The 14,532-nt window shown below is 33.9% G+C and overlaps 1 protein-coding gene across 2 annotated transcripts in view; it reads left to right on the top strand.

Annotated features, from left to right (window-relative positions):
• LOC138325571 (sestrin-1-like) overlaps positions 1 to 14,532 on the top strand; it is a 57,144-nt gene that overhangs the window by 26,999 nt on the left and 15,613 nt on the right. For both annotated transcript variants that reach the window (XM_069271334.1, XM_069271352.1), the window contains one exon: positions 5,264 to 5,329. In XM_069271334.1, the coding sequence (XP_069127435.1) occupies positions 5,264 to 5,329 (66 nt within the window). The remainder of the gene's footprint in view (positions 1 to 5,263; positions 5,330 to 14,532) is intronic.

The following is a 14,532-nucleotide window of genomic DNA, read 5'->3' as shown; positions in this document are numbered from 1 at the left end:
TGGGCCCAATCCTTTAGTATTATTATTTACTAATATTATAAGATTGGGCCCAATCCTTTAGTATTAATATTTACTAATATTATCAGATTGGGCCCAATCCTTTAGTATTATTATTTACTAATATTATCAGATTGGGCCCAATCCTTTAGTATTATTATTTACTAATATTATCAGATTGGGCCCAATCCTTTAGTATTATTATTTACTAATATTATCAGATTGGGCCCAATCCTTTAGTATTATTATTTACTAATATTATCAGATTGGGCCCAATCCTTTAGTATTATTATTTACTAATATTATCAGATTGGGCCCAATCCTTTAGTATTATTATTTACTAATATTATAAGATTGGGCCCAATCCTTTAGTATTAATATTTACTAATATTATCAGATTGGGCCCAATCCTTTAGTATTATTATTTACTAATATTATAAGATTGGGCCCAATCCTTTAGTATTATTATTTACTAATATTATCAGAATGCTACTTTTACAGTAGTCTAGCTCTTTCTCCAAAGCTTTATTCTAGGGGGAGGTAATCTTTTATACTTTATGATATTCAGCTGACAAACTTGACCTTAACACATAATACAAATCCGAAAAATCATTACCGGTAAGTAATTACATAATTACACTATGTGAAATAATGAAAATAAGATATCATGAGGAATGATTACGTTGAAAAGAAATTGTGGTAAAGGTACGAAGAGGCTCTGTACTACGGTTCATAATGGAAAGCAATTATAAGAAAACACCATATGTAGATTTTGGATAAGCATCGATCGTTCATATCAAAAATTGACACTTTATGATATTGAAATTGACAAATTTGTGAACAAGGTGATGCCAATTAAATTCATTGTGCGATATACTGCTGTTAATTAACTTGTGACGTTAAGTGCTATTGTTATCAGTCATTTATGCCATCCGTTGACAAAGCCTTTGTGTGGTGTACCTAGGGCACCTGTTCTGACCAATGGTCAGTATTATTGACCAAATGACCAGTCTGACACCTGCAAATTAACTGAAGGACCGAAGTCTCTGCCTAGCAACAATATTTTATCCAATAGTTCAAACAATAGTTTGAATAATCAGTGTTCAACAGGATATAAACCAAACACCTTGTGGACACTTTGGTCAGAACAAAAGCTTCCCTATCAATGTTTTTGTTGGTGTGTGTGCTTTAAGACTCGGATTACACAAGTAACATGTGTCCGAGGTGATTAGGAAGTAATGGTAGGTATTGTGATATATAGACCTGGAATTATTATTGTGAAAATTCCAATTCTTTTTATACTCATGATTGCATAATGTCTTTGTTTGGTGTCCACCATGAAATGAGGGGATCTCATTGTTGGTCTGCTTTATTGCATCTCCATCTACTGGCAAACCTTCCTTACTGACTACCTCTGTATAAACACCACCTGCTTGATAAGACCATTTTCCTAGAATCCCAAATGGGCAATTCTAGCACAGTTTGCCCTATGTATAAGGACCACTTGGCTATTTAGTATTTCTTTGTCTCTTGGATAGTCATAATATAGACCGACTCTATTCCATTTGTTTTATAGATGTAAAATTGCTGGTGAAGGAACAGTGATTCCAAATCTATCTCTGCATAACATAAAATAAATTGTATAGCAGAAAGCCATTATGATATCATTCAAATGATAAATAATCTGGTGTACTTGATATTCAATTTGGTCTCTTGATATTAAATATCTGTCGCCATATCTACCTTGTCAATTCGGAAGTAATTTATACGTAGATTTGTCTGACTAAGTACATAAATTCCTTGTCTGGGAATGCTTAAAACTGTGTTTTAAAAAAGTCCTAAATCTATGATGTTTTCATCAAATGTAATTGAAATCACTCTCCCAAGCTTTTGCTATTCAAGATCAATGCGTTTTACCGTTATTGTTTTGTGATATTTTTTTTATTATTTTGAGTGCTATGCAATTTCCATAAGTAATAAAATATCTGGATGATTTATAGATGCAAGGAATTTTTATCCCTTCGCTAACACATTTGTAATACCGGTAAGTGATTGCATGATGTATACATGTATGCACGCAGCTGACACTGTCCAAGGCATATATCACACCACCGGCGATTACATCAGCGATATATACGTATACACATAGCTGTACTGAATTTGATCCCTTCCTGTACTGGATGTTGTACTGTACTGAAGCCACCAAGGGGCTCACATTAATTTCTCCACCTCAGGGTCATGAACGAGTTCGAAAACCCCCACATTCCACAGACAATAGTTTTTTTGCAGGGTACTCTGGCTTTCCTCCACCTCCAAAGAATGGCTGTACTCTAAGGTTAATATAATATATGGCTGTACTCTAAGGTTAATCACAAAAGGTCAAGGTCATTACTAAAAATTAGATCATACAAACTTATATTCATAGAAAGCAAAGTTGTTCTGAAGATGATAAAAATTTTCATATGATGACCAATGGTAAAACAAGGAAAGTTTCTCATTGGATTATGGTCATATGTAATTATTGGCTTTGACTCCAAGCATTTTTTTTCTGTATGGTTGAGGTAAATATGTAGCAAGAAGATAAATTCATAATACTTAATTTAGATTGTCTTATTATGAGTCATCATGGTGATAAATTAATGCGTAGATGGAGGTATTTATATGTGTTTAATTCCACCTATAGGGATAATTGTCTGAGCATCATGATATCCCTTTGTATATATAATTAAATAGCAATAAAGGAAATGACAATGTTTTATGACATACATATAATTACATGAGCATTTAAATTTATAAAGACCCAGTTTTCTGGTATGGGGCACAATTACACAATGTTACACTTTGTTATTTTTTTGTGGTCAGTTTGTTCAACCCAACAGCTTTGGTGGTTGGTGGTCAGCCAGCCAAACCACAGTGCTATTGATTATAACAGAATGATGTCGGTCAGTGTTAAAAGCCTTGACCATCAGCTGATCAAGCAATCATGAGAATCTGCTGAGTCAGCTGTTTTATATCTTGTATGGTCAATGGCATTTATATATGATTACCTATGGGACTATGTTCGTGTGTATACATATATTCCTTGAACCTCCACCCTATACCTACCTCACCTATATCCTCTGTATGGTTGAATGACTTAAAAGATGTTTTATGTAGGTTTTGTTCTGATCAGCTGATTGTCAGCTGTTTAGGAATTGGAGACAGACTGTCTATCGGTAAAAGCTGGAATGCTTTAGGCTCTGACCAGGGCCAGGCAAGGGCCATAACTTTCCACCAACAAGTGTCAGTATGATGGCCAGGAGTGTTATGGAAATGTATTTTTATTGTCTGTTCCTTGTTCTTTTATGATTTCTATTATACGACAGCCATAAAAGTTTGAATTGGAAACTGTAAAATGATCAGACAGGGGTTTTACACTTTGACATTAGATGATTTGAAAACCAATTTCTAGTAGTCAGTAACTGCATGAAAAGAAAATTATACATATGTATATATAGGTACAATGTATCTATAAAATTTATAGAAAGAGTTTTAACTGTAATGTATTATTGATAACACTGCAATATCAGATTTACAGATGAAAGATTTACAAAAAAAAAATATTCTGAATAATATGATAATAATTTAGTCTTAATTAAGGAAGGAAAAACCTCTCATACATGTGAAATAAATGCTTATACAGTGAAAACAGATTCTGCACTCATATGTGAACTTTAAACAACACTTTTTTAAATAAAATTAATCACAAAATTGTGGTTCGACTGCAGGTTCCATGATTTGTAGGTTATGTTTTCCATGCCAGTATTGCCACAATTGAGTGCCCCCCAGTCCTACCCCAGATATTGATTATTACGTCATTATATTGTGAGCGACACTTCATATTTTTTGGTGAAAACAAGTTAATTTCACACATGATATAATGATATCACAATTAATACCTAACCCCAAGGGGAATAACTCTGTGATTATGTAAAGATGGAATTGGAGGGGGAGGGGTAGTGTTGACTAATTATCTATTATGGCCTGGTTGAGAGGGCACTATTGCCTCATAGTAATGGCGAGGGATGGAATATCCTATCACGAGACAATACTCTGAGGCAATATAGTGCCCTCTCAAACAGGCCATAATGGGTTTAGTACATCACCCTCACATGAGACCCATTTTCATGTCATCGTAACAGAAGCACGTCAAGCAACACCTCACAACGCTATCTCAATTTCCACACCACGTTTTTACATTAAAAGTACAACATATGAATTGTTGCAGAAATCTGTATTTCTATAAAACGTGATTCAGCTTCATAAAGATTAAAAGTAGATTAATATTGAACATGAGTGAACTGTCTTCTGTAGAAAAGCAACATTTGCTTCCATCCCCGCACACAACAGCCTGTCCGCCATTTTGATGTCTTGGTCGAAGCGCAACGTTATAATGACGTCATGTAATGGTGACGTCACAATACATTCACATTCAATTTCGCGCCACTTCAATAGTGCCCGCTTGCCCGGGCACTATTGCAGATAGTACCCATCTGTGTAGCCAATCAGAATCCAGCATTCTGTCACGTGATGTACTAACCTGTCATAGTTTGGATACTTTTAAACAAAGATGACAAATACATTTGACAGACAGCTAGGTGAAACAGTTTTCCAGCTATACTTTATTATTATGAACAGGTGGACAAAAAGGGTATTTAAGTTTTAAATAATGTGATTATTATTAACTTTAAAAGTTTAATTTTGTGGGAATATAGATTTATTCTCCTGCTCAAAATGGCATGGATGCAAAATTGTGATGTGGAAATGTGATCAAATTTCCAAAAAAAATGTTATACATTTTAGCTAAAACTTACACAGTTGTTTAAGTTACCATAGTTAATTAGTTATAGTTACTTAATTAGACTTTAAATTTACAGCTAATGTTATTAGGATGCCCTTGATCGCTCATATGCAATATGTTGCATGTGTTATGTTTATATCTATATATAGGATAGAGAAAGTGAGGAGTGTTTATGGATAAACTTGCATAGATTACACAAAATTGCTGAAAAAGACAATTTAACTATTACTAAAAGCCATGCCATTTATCAATATCTCTATATTTGGATCTTGTTTTTTCAGACTATTCAATATATGAACTGAAATGTTACAATTACTTCAGTGTCGTATATATATCAGTAGAATATCAATTAATATATGTCTTTAAGATGATATGTACGTATATGTTACAACTGTCACTTTTATATCTTCTTTTAATTAATTGCAGGAGAGGTCATACAAAATTCCACGAGTGCAGAAAGGGGGAATAAGTTCATTTGTACCAGAGAGAGAAGTAAGTACATGTATACTCAAATAAGATTTTATCAAAATAATCGTAAAATCAAAATCATTTAACTTGTGTGAATGATGTTTTCATTCATTGTGATGTATGTAGGGATTATTCTAACAAAATCATGTCGGAGAATTGTGCTTGCAGGTCTGCTTCATACTTTATCCGACAGGATGTTTGTTTCATTTAAATCTGTTAAAACCAAATGTAAACGCTTTTATTTGTAAAAACAAAATCATAATATCTTACTGGTTAATTGTACATAATCTTTGTATGATATTAGCCTTTTAGATTGTTTTAGAACGACTGATATATGTATAGCTAATTTATCAAGTTGATAATTAAGGCATTCTTTTATTGCTTAAATATATAATTATAGACAGTGATAAAGGCCCCTTCCCCTAGAGTAATTTTACTAATTTTATGTCAATATTTTCCCAAATAAAGAAAAACTCTCTAAAATATACATGTTTCAAGAAAGATTAAATGTAATATTATCCCAATTCAAAAGGTAGGCCCCTGAAATTATTGAGTAAGAAAATCACTGATAGCCCTTATGTAACCATAAAGGCAATATGGAATTGTGTATTCTTAATGTTGAATTATTTCAAAAATGCACCTATAGACCTGTATATCTTTGTTATGTTGTAATCATTAATTAGTATGCAATATACATATTGTATCACCTTATTAATGCATATACTGTATTCATTCTTAAACTTAATTAATTGGTTTCACTAAATTGCTGCTTATTTTAATTTCATCAAGGATTGTATAATATATATGTACAGATATTTTAATACCATGCAGTTCGACATTTCACATTTCATGATGACTAAAACTGACCAATCAGAGGCAATCCATCTGACCAGATGACCATGATTGACATAATGATTTATGGTCATATCTCCAGGACTAGACACCAGTGACATATCTAATTTACATAATCGGCAGGTGCTCAGTGCAATGACTATATCTACATAATTCAATTAACAGGTACACATACATATTTACATATTATTTTAAGTTTTTAGATGTAAAAGACCTGTTTGAAAAAATGTTGGTTTGGAAAACTTAAAGTAGATTTAGATAATAAAATTGTGATAATTTGCTCAATTGTATAGGTAGATGAAATATATTTTATGTGTTTCCTGCAGTTTGATGGGTTTCATGCCACACATAAAGATAAATAGCCCATGTCGTATGATTTTTAATTTGAAAATACATTATAAGTATTGTGCAAATTCATACCGGTATTTCATTTTATCACGCACAAAAAAAAGAAAAGAAAATACCAGGTAACTAATATGGAGAGGGCATTATTACATTGCAGAATATTTTTATAGTTTGTTTTTCTTTGAAATTCGGAAATAGAACTTTTAATACATGAACTAGTAAAGCAGAGTAATTAAAGTTTTTATTTTGTGTAACAAAGAAGGTAATATAAAATATCAAGCAATAGGCTGAGTCATGTAGAAGGTTAACCACTTACTCTCCAACAATAGACAATGGAACTAAATCTGTTAGAGAATAAACTGGATAAGCTCTCTGCCGTTCCTATCGCTCATTGTCCTAAAGGTGTCAGACATATAGCAACTCTTCAGAGGTCAAGGTTACTAAATAAACCATAAGGTCAAAGTCATTAAAATACCTGCAAAGGTCAAGGTCACAAAAAATTATAATGAGGAGATCATAAGATATTTCAAACAATGACAGTGAATTATGGTAACTTGATTATGTATTAATCTTGATTTGACAATTTGTTTCTCTACCAGCAAGACTCTGTATGGTTGAAAGAATTAAGAGTTTGGATAGCAAAACATGTAGGCTTCACATGATCGCAGCTGTTACATTAAATTTGCACTCAAATATTCAAGCCAATCTTAGAATAATTAGACACATATTGGATGGGCCCTAAAATATTCAAAGACAATAGATTTTTAGTAACATGTGTTAGTATTGAATACTAAAATAAATCTGTATGTTGTATAAAATAGCAGAATGAATATGATAATTTTTTCTAAGTGTCCTCCTTGTCTGATGCCTGAAGACATGCTAATCTGTGTCGGCCATATATCAACTAGGGCAGAACCTTCCATTTTTTTGTAAGTGTACAATTTTAGTGACATAATGAAAAAGTATACACAGGTCTTTATTACATTAAGACATGAATCACGGGGGTCAGGAAACTTGGATCAGAATGACGATCCCCGGGGTCAGGAAACTTAAATGATATGATCCCTGGTGTCAGGAAACTTAAGTTTAGAATTACAACTTTTGGGGTCAGGAAACTTCGTTTAGGAGATGTTCCCTTTCCCGTCTGATGCCTGGAGGCATATTCTACCAATCATCGCTCCCATGCGCCTTTGTCTGTGTGACAAATCTCTGACGGCAAATATTTCAGACATTGTTGTTATAGATGTTAGAATGAAAATAAAGTACATTGAATTAATTGTTAAAAAATCTTCATCATGATTACCCAGGATGGACATTGTCCTGTACAATAATATTTTTACGAGCCATCCTGTAAATAGCTTTGATAACAAAAATTTTTGTTTTATATAATTGCATTAATGCCATGAATACTATAACTGGTATTAATTAAGGATAGCATAGACGAATGAATCAATCATTAGATCTAACTTATTCAACAGTGATTTCGCAAGCTTAGATTTTATTTTGCCAAAATCAGTGTATACATTAATTATCATCACCATGGTCATAATGGGGTGAAGAACTACTTCCAATGATATGGCCAAAAATGTTGAAGGCAAATTGCCTTTTTAGCAAAGATCAAGCAGATCGCCTAACAAGAGGTTTTGTCAACACTGTTGGAATCAGTTCTTTGCCCCAAATTTACTGCTTCAAGTAATTCATATCTTACAAAAATACATTTGTTATCAGGAATTTATCCGATGTTAGTAGTCATCTTCAACCTATATCTTAATTCATTATTACTTATATACTGAGCGCCGATGAAAACGCAACACTGTTATAATATGCAAAATTTAATGGTAACAAAAATTTTACAGAAAAAAATCTTTATTTCATTACAAAGGGATACATTTCGAGAGTCGTTTCCTACCAGTGAGTTTGTCAAAGAATGCCTGTGAATAGGGTTGAGACAAATGTTTCAACGCTACCCCCCAAATTCATTTTCACAAATTCACACTTTCAATATCTGATGTGGCCACCATTTGCCTCCACACAAGCACGACACCTATATGGCATGGACCGAACCAGACGCTGAATTCTAACTGGCTGAATGTTCCTCCACTCCAATTTCAAGTTCACGTCAATTTTGTGGTTGTGGCTGACGTCATTTCACAGCTTGACCTAACTGGTCCCACAAGTGTTCAATCGGACTCAAGTCAGGGGAGAAGGCAGGCCAGGGCAGTATTTGAATGTTCTACTGATTAAGGAAGTCTGTGCATGGTCAACCTTGCTGAGTGCGCATGATCATTATCTTGCTGTAGAATGTTGACGTCGTGATGATTACGAAAGAACGGTACAACGGTAGTTTGTAGGACTTTGTCAATGTAACGCAGTGCCGTCAGATTACTGTCTACGATAACAAGGGGCGTCCTGCAGTTGAAGGATATCCCTCCCCACACCTTGACACTGCCACCACCCCAATGGTCACATTCGCAGATGCATGAATTGACATAACACTCTCCCCATCGTCTCCACATGCGAATTCTACCGTCACTGTTACGGAGTTGGAAGCGGGATTCATCCGTGAACAGTACGCGTCTCCTTTGGCTCATGAGCCAATGTCGTTGCCTCCGGGTCCTCCGGGTCAATCAGACGATTTTGTCATCGATGTTGTGTCCACATGTTCAGATGGAAGGGTCTACAGGCTTTCAAACCGGCGATACACAAACGTCGGCGGACAGTAGAAACCGAAATTTGTCTTCCATTGATACAAATAGTTTGGAAGCGGTTATGGAGATGGGTGACCCGGATGTAACGGTCCTGTCGATCCGACGTCACTCGTTGCCTCCCAGGGCGCGGTCTATCATTCAGAGAACCCGTTTGAATGTACCACTGATGAAGTCTCACAATAGTAGAAGGCGAACATCCCATTCTACGGGCAATTTCACGACGCGGAAGTCTGCCTGCCAACATACCCCTAACTTCGTGACGCTGGGTATCCGTAAGTCATGGCATCATTTTCCAAACTAAATGGCGTTTTCAAAATCTGAATGTGGAAAACAGTCTTCCTATCCACAAGGACTGTACATGTGTAATGGGTAGACCAAGCGTGCATTAATACCGAGTGCACATGCAGATAGGTACTTTTTCAACAATCGACCGCTTCACGGCCCGAGAGCAAGTTCAGTCAAGCGAATCATTATTGTATACATAGGTAAGGTGCTCAAAGTTTTACATTATTAATTTGTTTGATATTAACAAAAATTTAATTTAAAAATATTCAATTAAAATGAGTTGTGATTTCATCAGCGCTCAGTATATGTATGACCCAATTTCACCAAATTAAAGCAGGTTGGTAATACAGGCACGGGTATGTGTAATCTCTTGTCACAGGTCTATAATACAATGTATAACATTACCTTTAAACGATAAATTCTATCATAATTCTAAGGGTATATATCAAAGGTACTGTACAATAATCTGCACCTGAAGTCCAATCCTATAAGATCAACATTGCTTAGTGTGTATATATATATATAACCAGTTTTAATATCATTATAGATAATCCTCCTGACTGGGTCAGTTGTACCAGGTCACTCATTGAATTTAGTCCATTTCAGTGACATCAAAACACGGACTTGTAATTTGGAATGGCTGAACTGTTTAAATGTTCTTTATGTACAATTGATCTATTATTTGTTCGCTTTATTTGGGTATGGGGCTGACAAAGGCCAAGTAATCTTGGTGCCAGTACTATTGACACACTGACACAATGTATATATATTCCGGTATATATAATTAGCTTGTCTCTGATTACAGGTCCTAATTGGAACTCTTATAAGAATGCCATATATTTATTATTGGTGTTTATATACATACCTTACATTGGGAAAAAAACTGTGTATTCTATATTTGCATATCGCTCTAAGAATGGAATAATTCCATATCACCAATGTTAAAGGGACGAATGAGGTCCAGGACTTGACTAGTAGAAAGATAATATTTCTTCTTCTGATATGGCACGCAGCTTGAGTTAATTCCCAAGAGTGTCTTAATTAATACATTATTTTCCTTTTCACAAGGAATTAAGTTACTGAACCAAAATGAATTCTTGGTATGAAGAAAATGTCTAAAGTTCATCACGGTTTGCCAAGATGACGTAATTATTCAATATGATTTTCTCATTTTCATAAGAGGCCCAGGTACATTGTACCTAGTGTATGGAAATTGAAACTCTTTGTAAACAAAAGTTGTCTAACATGCATCTTGGCTTCCCAAGAGTGTTCAACAGTGTTCTCTAATTATAAGTTTCATGAAAGGTTCAGGTACAATTCTTGATAACTGAAAATGTCTGAAATGCAAAATACATATTTGAATGCTTGTTTGTGAATGATGAAAAGGAATGCATATCAGTTCATTCACCTTAGATTTTACTTAATGAGCTGATACTAATTTATACATAATGTAATTGCAGATATCTGAGCTTCCAAAAATGATTGTTCTCAAGCAACAACAGCCAGATATGATATTCCATCTGAGTGAAACGTTTACAGTCCTTATAAACATTATCTTTAAGGAATTAGTCTGATCTGTACTTTGGGCTTTCAATTTTGAGACTGCTATTTGTAATTTATTACCAATAGTTTATTTATATCCCAAGGCAACATGATAATTCAGTTTGGCCAATTTTCAGTTAAGTAAATGGCTTCTTCAATTACTGACATTTAGAAAATCTCATTATAATTGTTTTTAGTGCAGGTGATGACAATGAGAAAATTGCGTGGCTATTGTCACAAAGCGACATCCTGGTAATTGATAGTACATGTGATTTGAAATGTTGAGTGACTAGACTTTTCAAGTTTGAGAAAATTAGCAGCAGATTTGATAATAAACTTCAGAAATTCTAGCAGAATAAAGAATTTTTTTGTGATTTAATGCTCTTTCACAGCAATTTGATTTCACGATTTAGACTCATAAAAATCTATGTTTCTTCACCTGTGTTTGAGACATCGTGAATCAATGAATTTTTGCAAATTCTAATGTCCACAATTTTTTTTTCTTTTGCTTAATTCGCAAATTAATCCATGTTCGCAAAACTTTAATACCTCAAAATTTTTTCTTTATAAATCACAGTTTTTACATATCACCTCTTCCACATGAAGGACACTTTCAAAGGTTACAATGATGATTCGTGAAAATAAACCTCTGCAAATAAGTTTCAAACAAACAGTAAATTCAAAATTTTATACTAATTCAGCAACTATACAGTAGTTATCAATGTAAATTACATATATTTACAATTCATCAAGACATTTATGATTAAATAATATGAGTACTTAGAGAATTCAACATCCACAAACAGCCAAAGCATTATACACGACTAATATACAAAATGATTTGCTTTATGATGAAGATGACTCTGAACTTCTCAAGAATATTGAACCAGATTTAACATTAATGACAACATTATTAAAATAAAATTTGTTTTATTCGACATCAGCTTCAGAACCTGAGCCCTAAAATTTTTTTGTTAATTGCCAGATCTTCAGCCGTCCCATATCAGTGAGATTTACCTTGAATCCAAACACGCCTGTGCCCGGTGTATTTTTCAAACTTCATCAAGAAACTTTGACAGGTGGTCAGTCTTTATAGCCCCTTAATTAAACAGTACTTTATCTGAGTGACCTTGACACATTATGCGAGTGACCATGAGATAGTGATAACAATATGAAATAAAACTGATATCAGCTGACCGATATCTGTGGTCAGAAAATTGTGAGCAATCAACTTAAAATTTTGGCACGATTGAATGGCAGGAATTGGTCAGTACCTAAATGTAGATGTCATATCGGGCATTGGTCAATCCATATCAGAGTGGTCATCTGAGGTGAAATGTTTGCTCTTAGGCCAGATATATCACTTTTTGCTGTAATATGAACGACTACAGTACTAGTCACCTGTGTGATTATATACCTGCCCCTAGCTAGCATCCGAAAGGTGTGCATTCGTAAGATGTGTACAGCGGTTGACAGTTTTACCTGCCAGCACTAGCTGAACCGTATCTCCTGCTGGACACTAGTCAAGATCAGATATGGCCATACAGCCAAAGGTATAACATAAATATCATTGACCTTTCTCTGATGATAATGACCAAGAAATGTGGTATCTGATAAGAAAAGGTGTGTGTGGTTTAACAACTTTACAGATCCTTTCACACCTTGTAATGATTGTGTAAGATTTGGCTATTATTGCTATAATACAAACCACAGCCCAAAGCTATACGTCTTAGGTTCATTGAAAGGAATTCTAGCTCTCCTGGAGCTGGTAATCAGTTCTGATTGATAGGGGGCACAGAATTACAACTGTTTGTAATTAAAGGAACCTTATATATATTGTATAACATGTTGCTTTCTTTTATTGTTTGGAGCTTTTAAATGATTTGTAGACAAAAATTCTGTGGTTAGTTGTTGGAACAATCAATTACATAAAAACAAAACTTTTTTTATGTTTGTGGTTTTATACAGTAGTTACCACAAAAGCAATTAAGTTAGTTCATTGAAAGGAATTCTAGCTCTCCTGGAGCTGGTAATCAGTTCTGATTGATAGGGGGCACAGAATTACAACTGTTTGTAATTAAAGGAACCTTATATATATTGTATAACATGTTGCTTTCTTTTATTGTTTGGAGCTTTTAAATGATTTGTAGACAAAAATTCTGTGGTTAGTTGTTGGAACAATCAATTACATAAAAACAAAACTTTTTTTATGTTTGTGGTTTTATACAGTAGTTACCACAAAAGCAATTAAGTTAATTTCAACACAAGGAAAAATATTTGTCATACGAAACATATTTTACCTTCATAACTGCAAACATCAAAATTTTATGCAAATACAGCGTTTATTTATAAAAAATGAAAATAAAAGAAAGATAAAAGAGAAAGAGGAGAAAGTGGATTTGTGCAAATTAGTGTCATAGAACCAGGCACTTTAGGAAAGTAAGCATTAGACTGTATTCAATGACCAGAAAATGACTAAAAGGCAAATTTTGAAGTGCAGAATATTCCAAATTTATGAAACTGAAAGTAATTAAACTGTGAACTATTAAATCAACTAACACGTCTGACAAAGTATGGTGATCAAAAAGAAGAAGAGGAAAAAGAAGGATCGAAGAAGATCGAGATATGCTAGTACATGTATATGAAATGTGAATATTCTCTGTAGAACTTAATTACAAGTCATCATATTTTAATTCATAGTCAAAAGTAAAATTACTTCAAAAAAGGGCATATACTGGTATCTTTAATCAAAGAGTTTTTTGTTTGTCAGTGTCATGTATGCCAATGATCACTTCCTTTGTCCTGGCCTATATACCCGGCTTCACCTGACCATTATATTATGTATATAATCACACATTACAACATGCATACACAAGCAACTTATCAATTATTGATACCCATTGATTTACCACACAAGTAGTCCATCCCAGAAGATGTGATAGAGCAATTAACATTGGCGCATGGAGAAAAGAAATGATCTGGTTTCCATAGGTTGGGCGTTACAGCAGAGACGTTCCTTGATTAGCTGTAGTACATGTGTCACCTGGTCCAATGTTTGTTAATTAATTACAATCCTAGCTGGCTTAATCATTGCTTTGTACCAATTTGTGTATAAATATATGCTTAGCTGACGCTATAGAAAACATTCAAACTGACGTTTTATATGTAAAATGTTCATACGCTGTTAAAACTAAAATGTTTGGTTTAGCTAATGCTGTTCGAGGCATATATTGATACATTTGTATATTACTGCAATTTAAGGAAATATTTTCAGAACTGTAAAAGCTGAAGAAAGAAGAATGAAGTCACTCAGAATTTGGAACTAAAGCTATGATACTTTAGTAGCTCCATTAAGTCATTCACCCCTGAAATTTCATAATGAATTGTTCCAGCATTTGGATTGGAAAGTTCAAATATATTTTAAGGGGTTGATGAGTTTTCAAGAATCAACTCTTTACCCCATTACCCATTTATTATGAACTGTTCTCCAATGTC

The sequence above is a fragment of the Argopecten irradians genome, chromosome 1 (assembly GCF_041381155.1).
Source record: "Argopecten irradians isolate NY chromosome 1, Ai_NY, whole genome shotgun sequence".
In the NCBI taxonomy this organism is placed as follows: domain Eukaryota; kingdom Metazoa; phylum Mollusca; class Bivalvia; order Pectinida; family Pectinidae; genus Argopecten; species Argopecten irradians.
The sequence above is the reverse complement of the archived record's forward strand: the minus strand, read 5'-3'. Positions and strand labels throughout refer to the sequence as shown.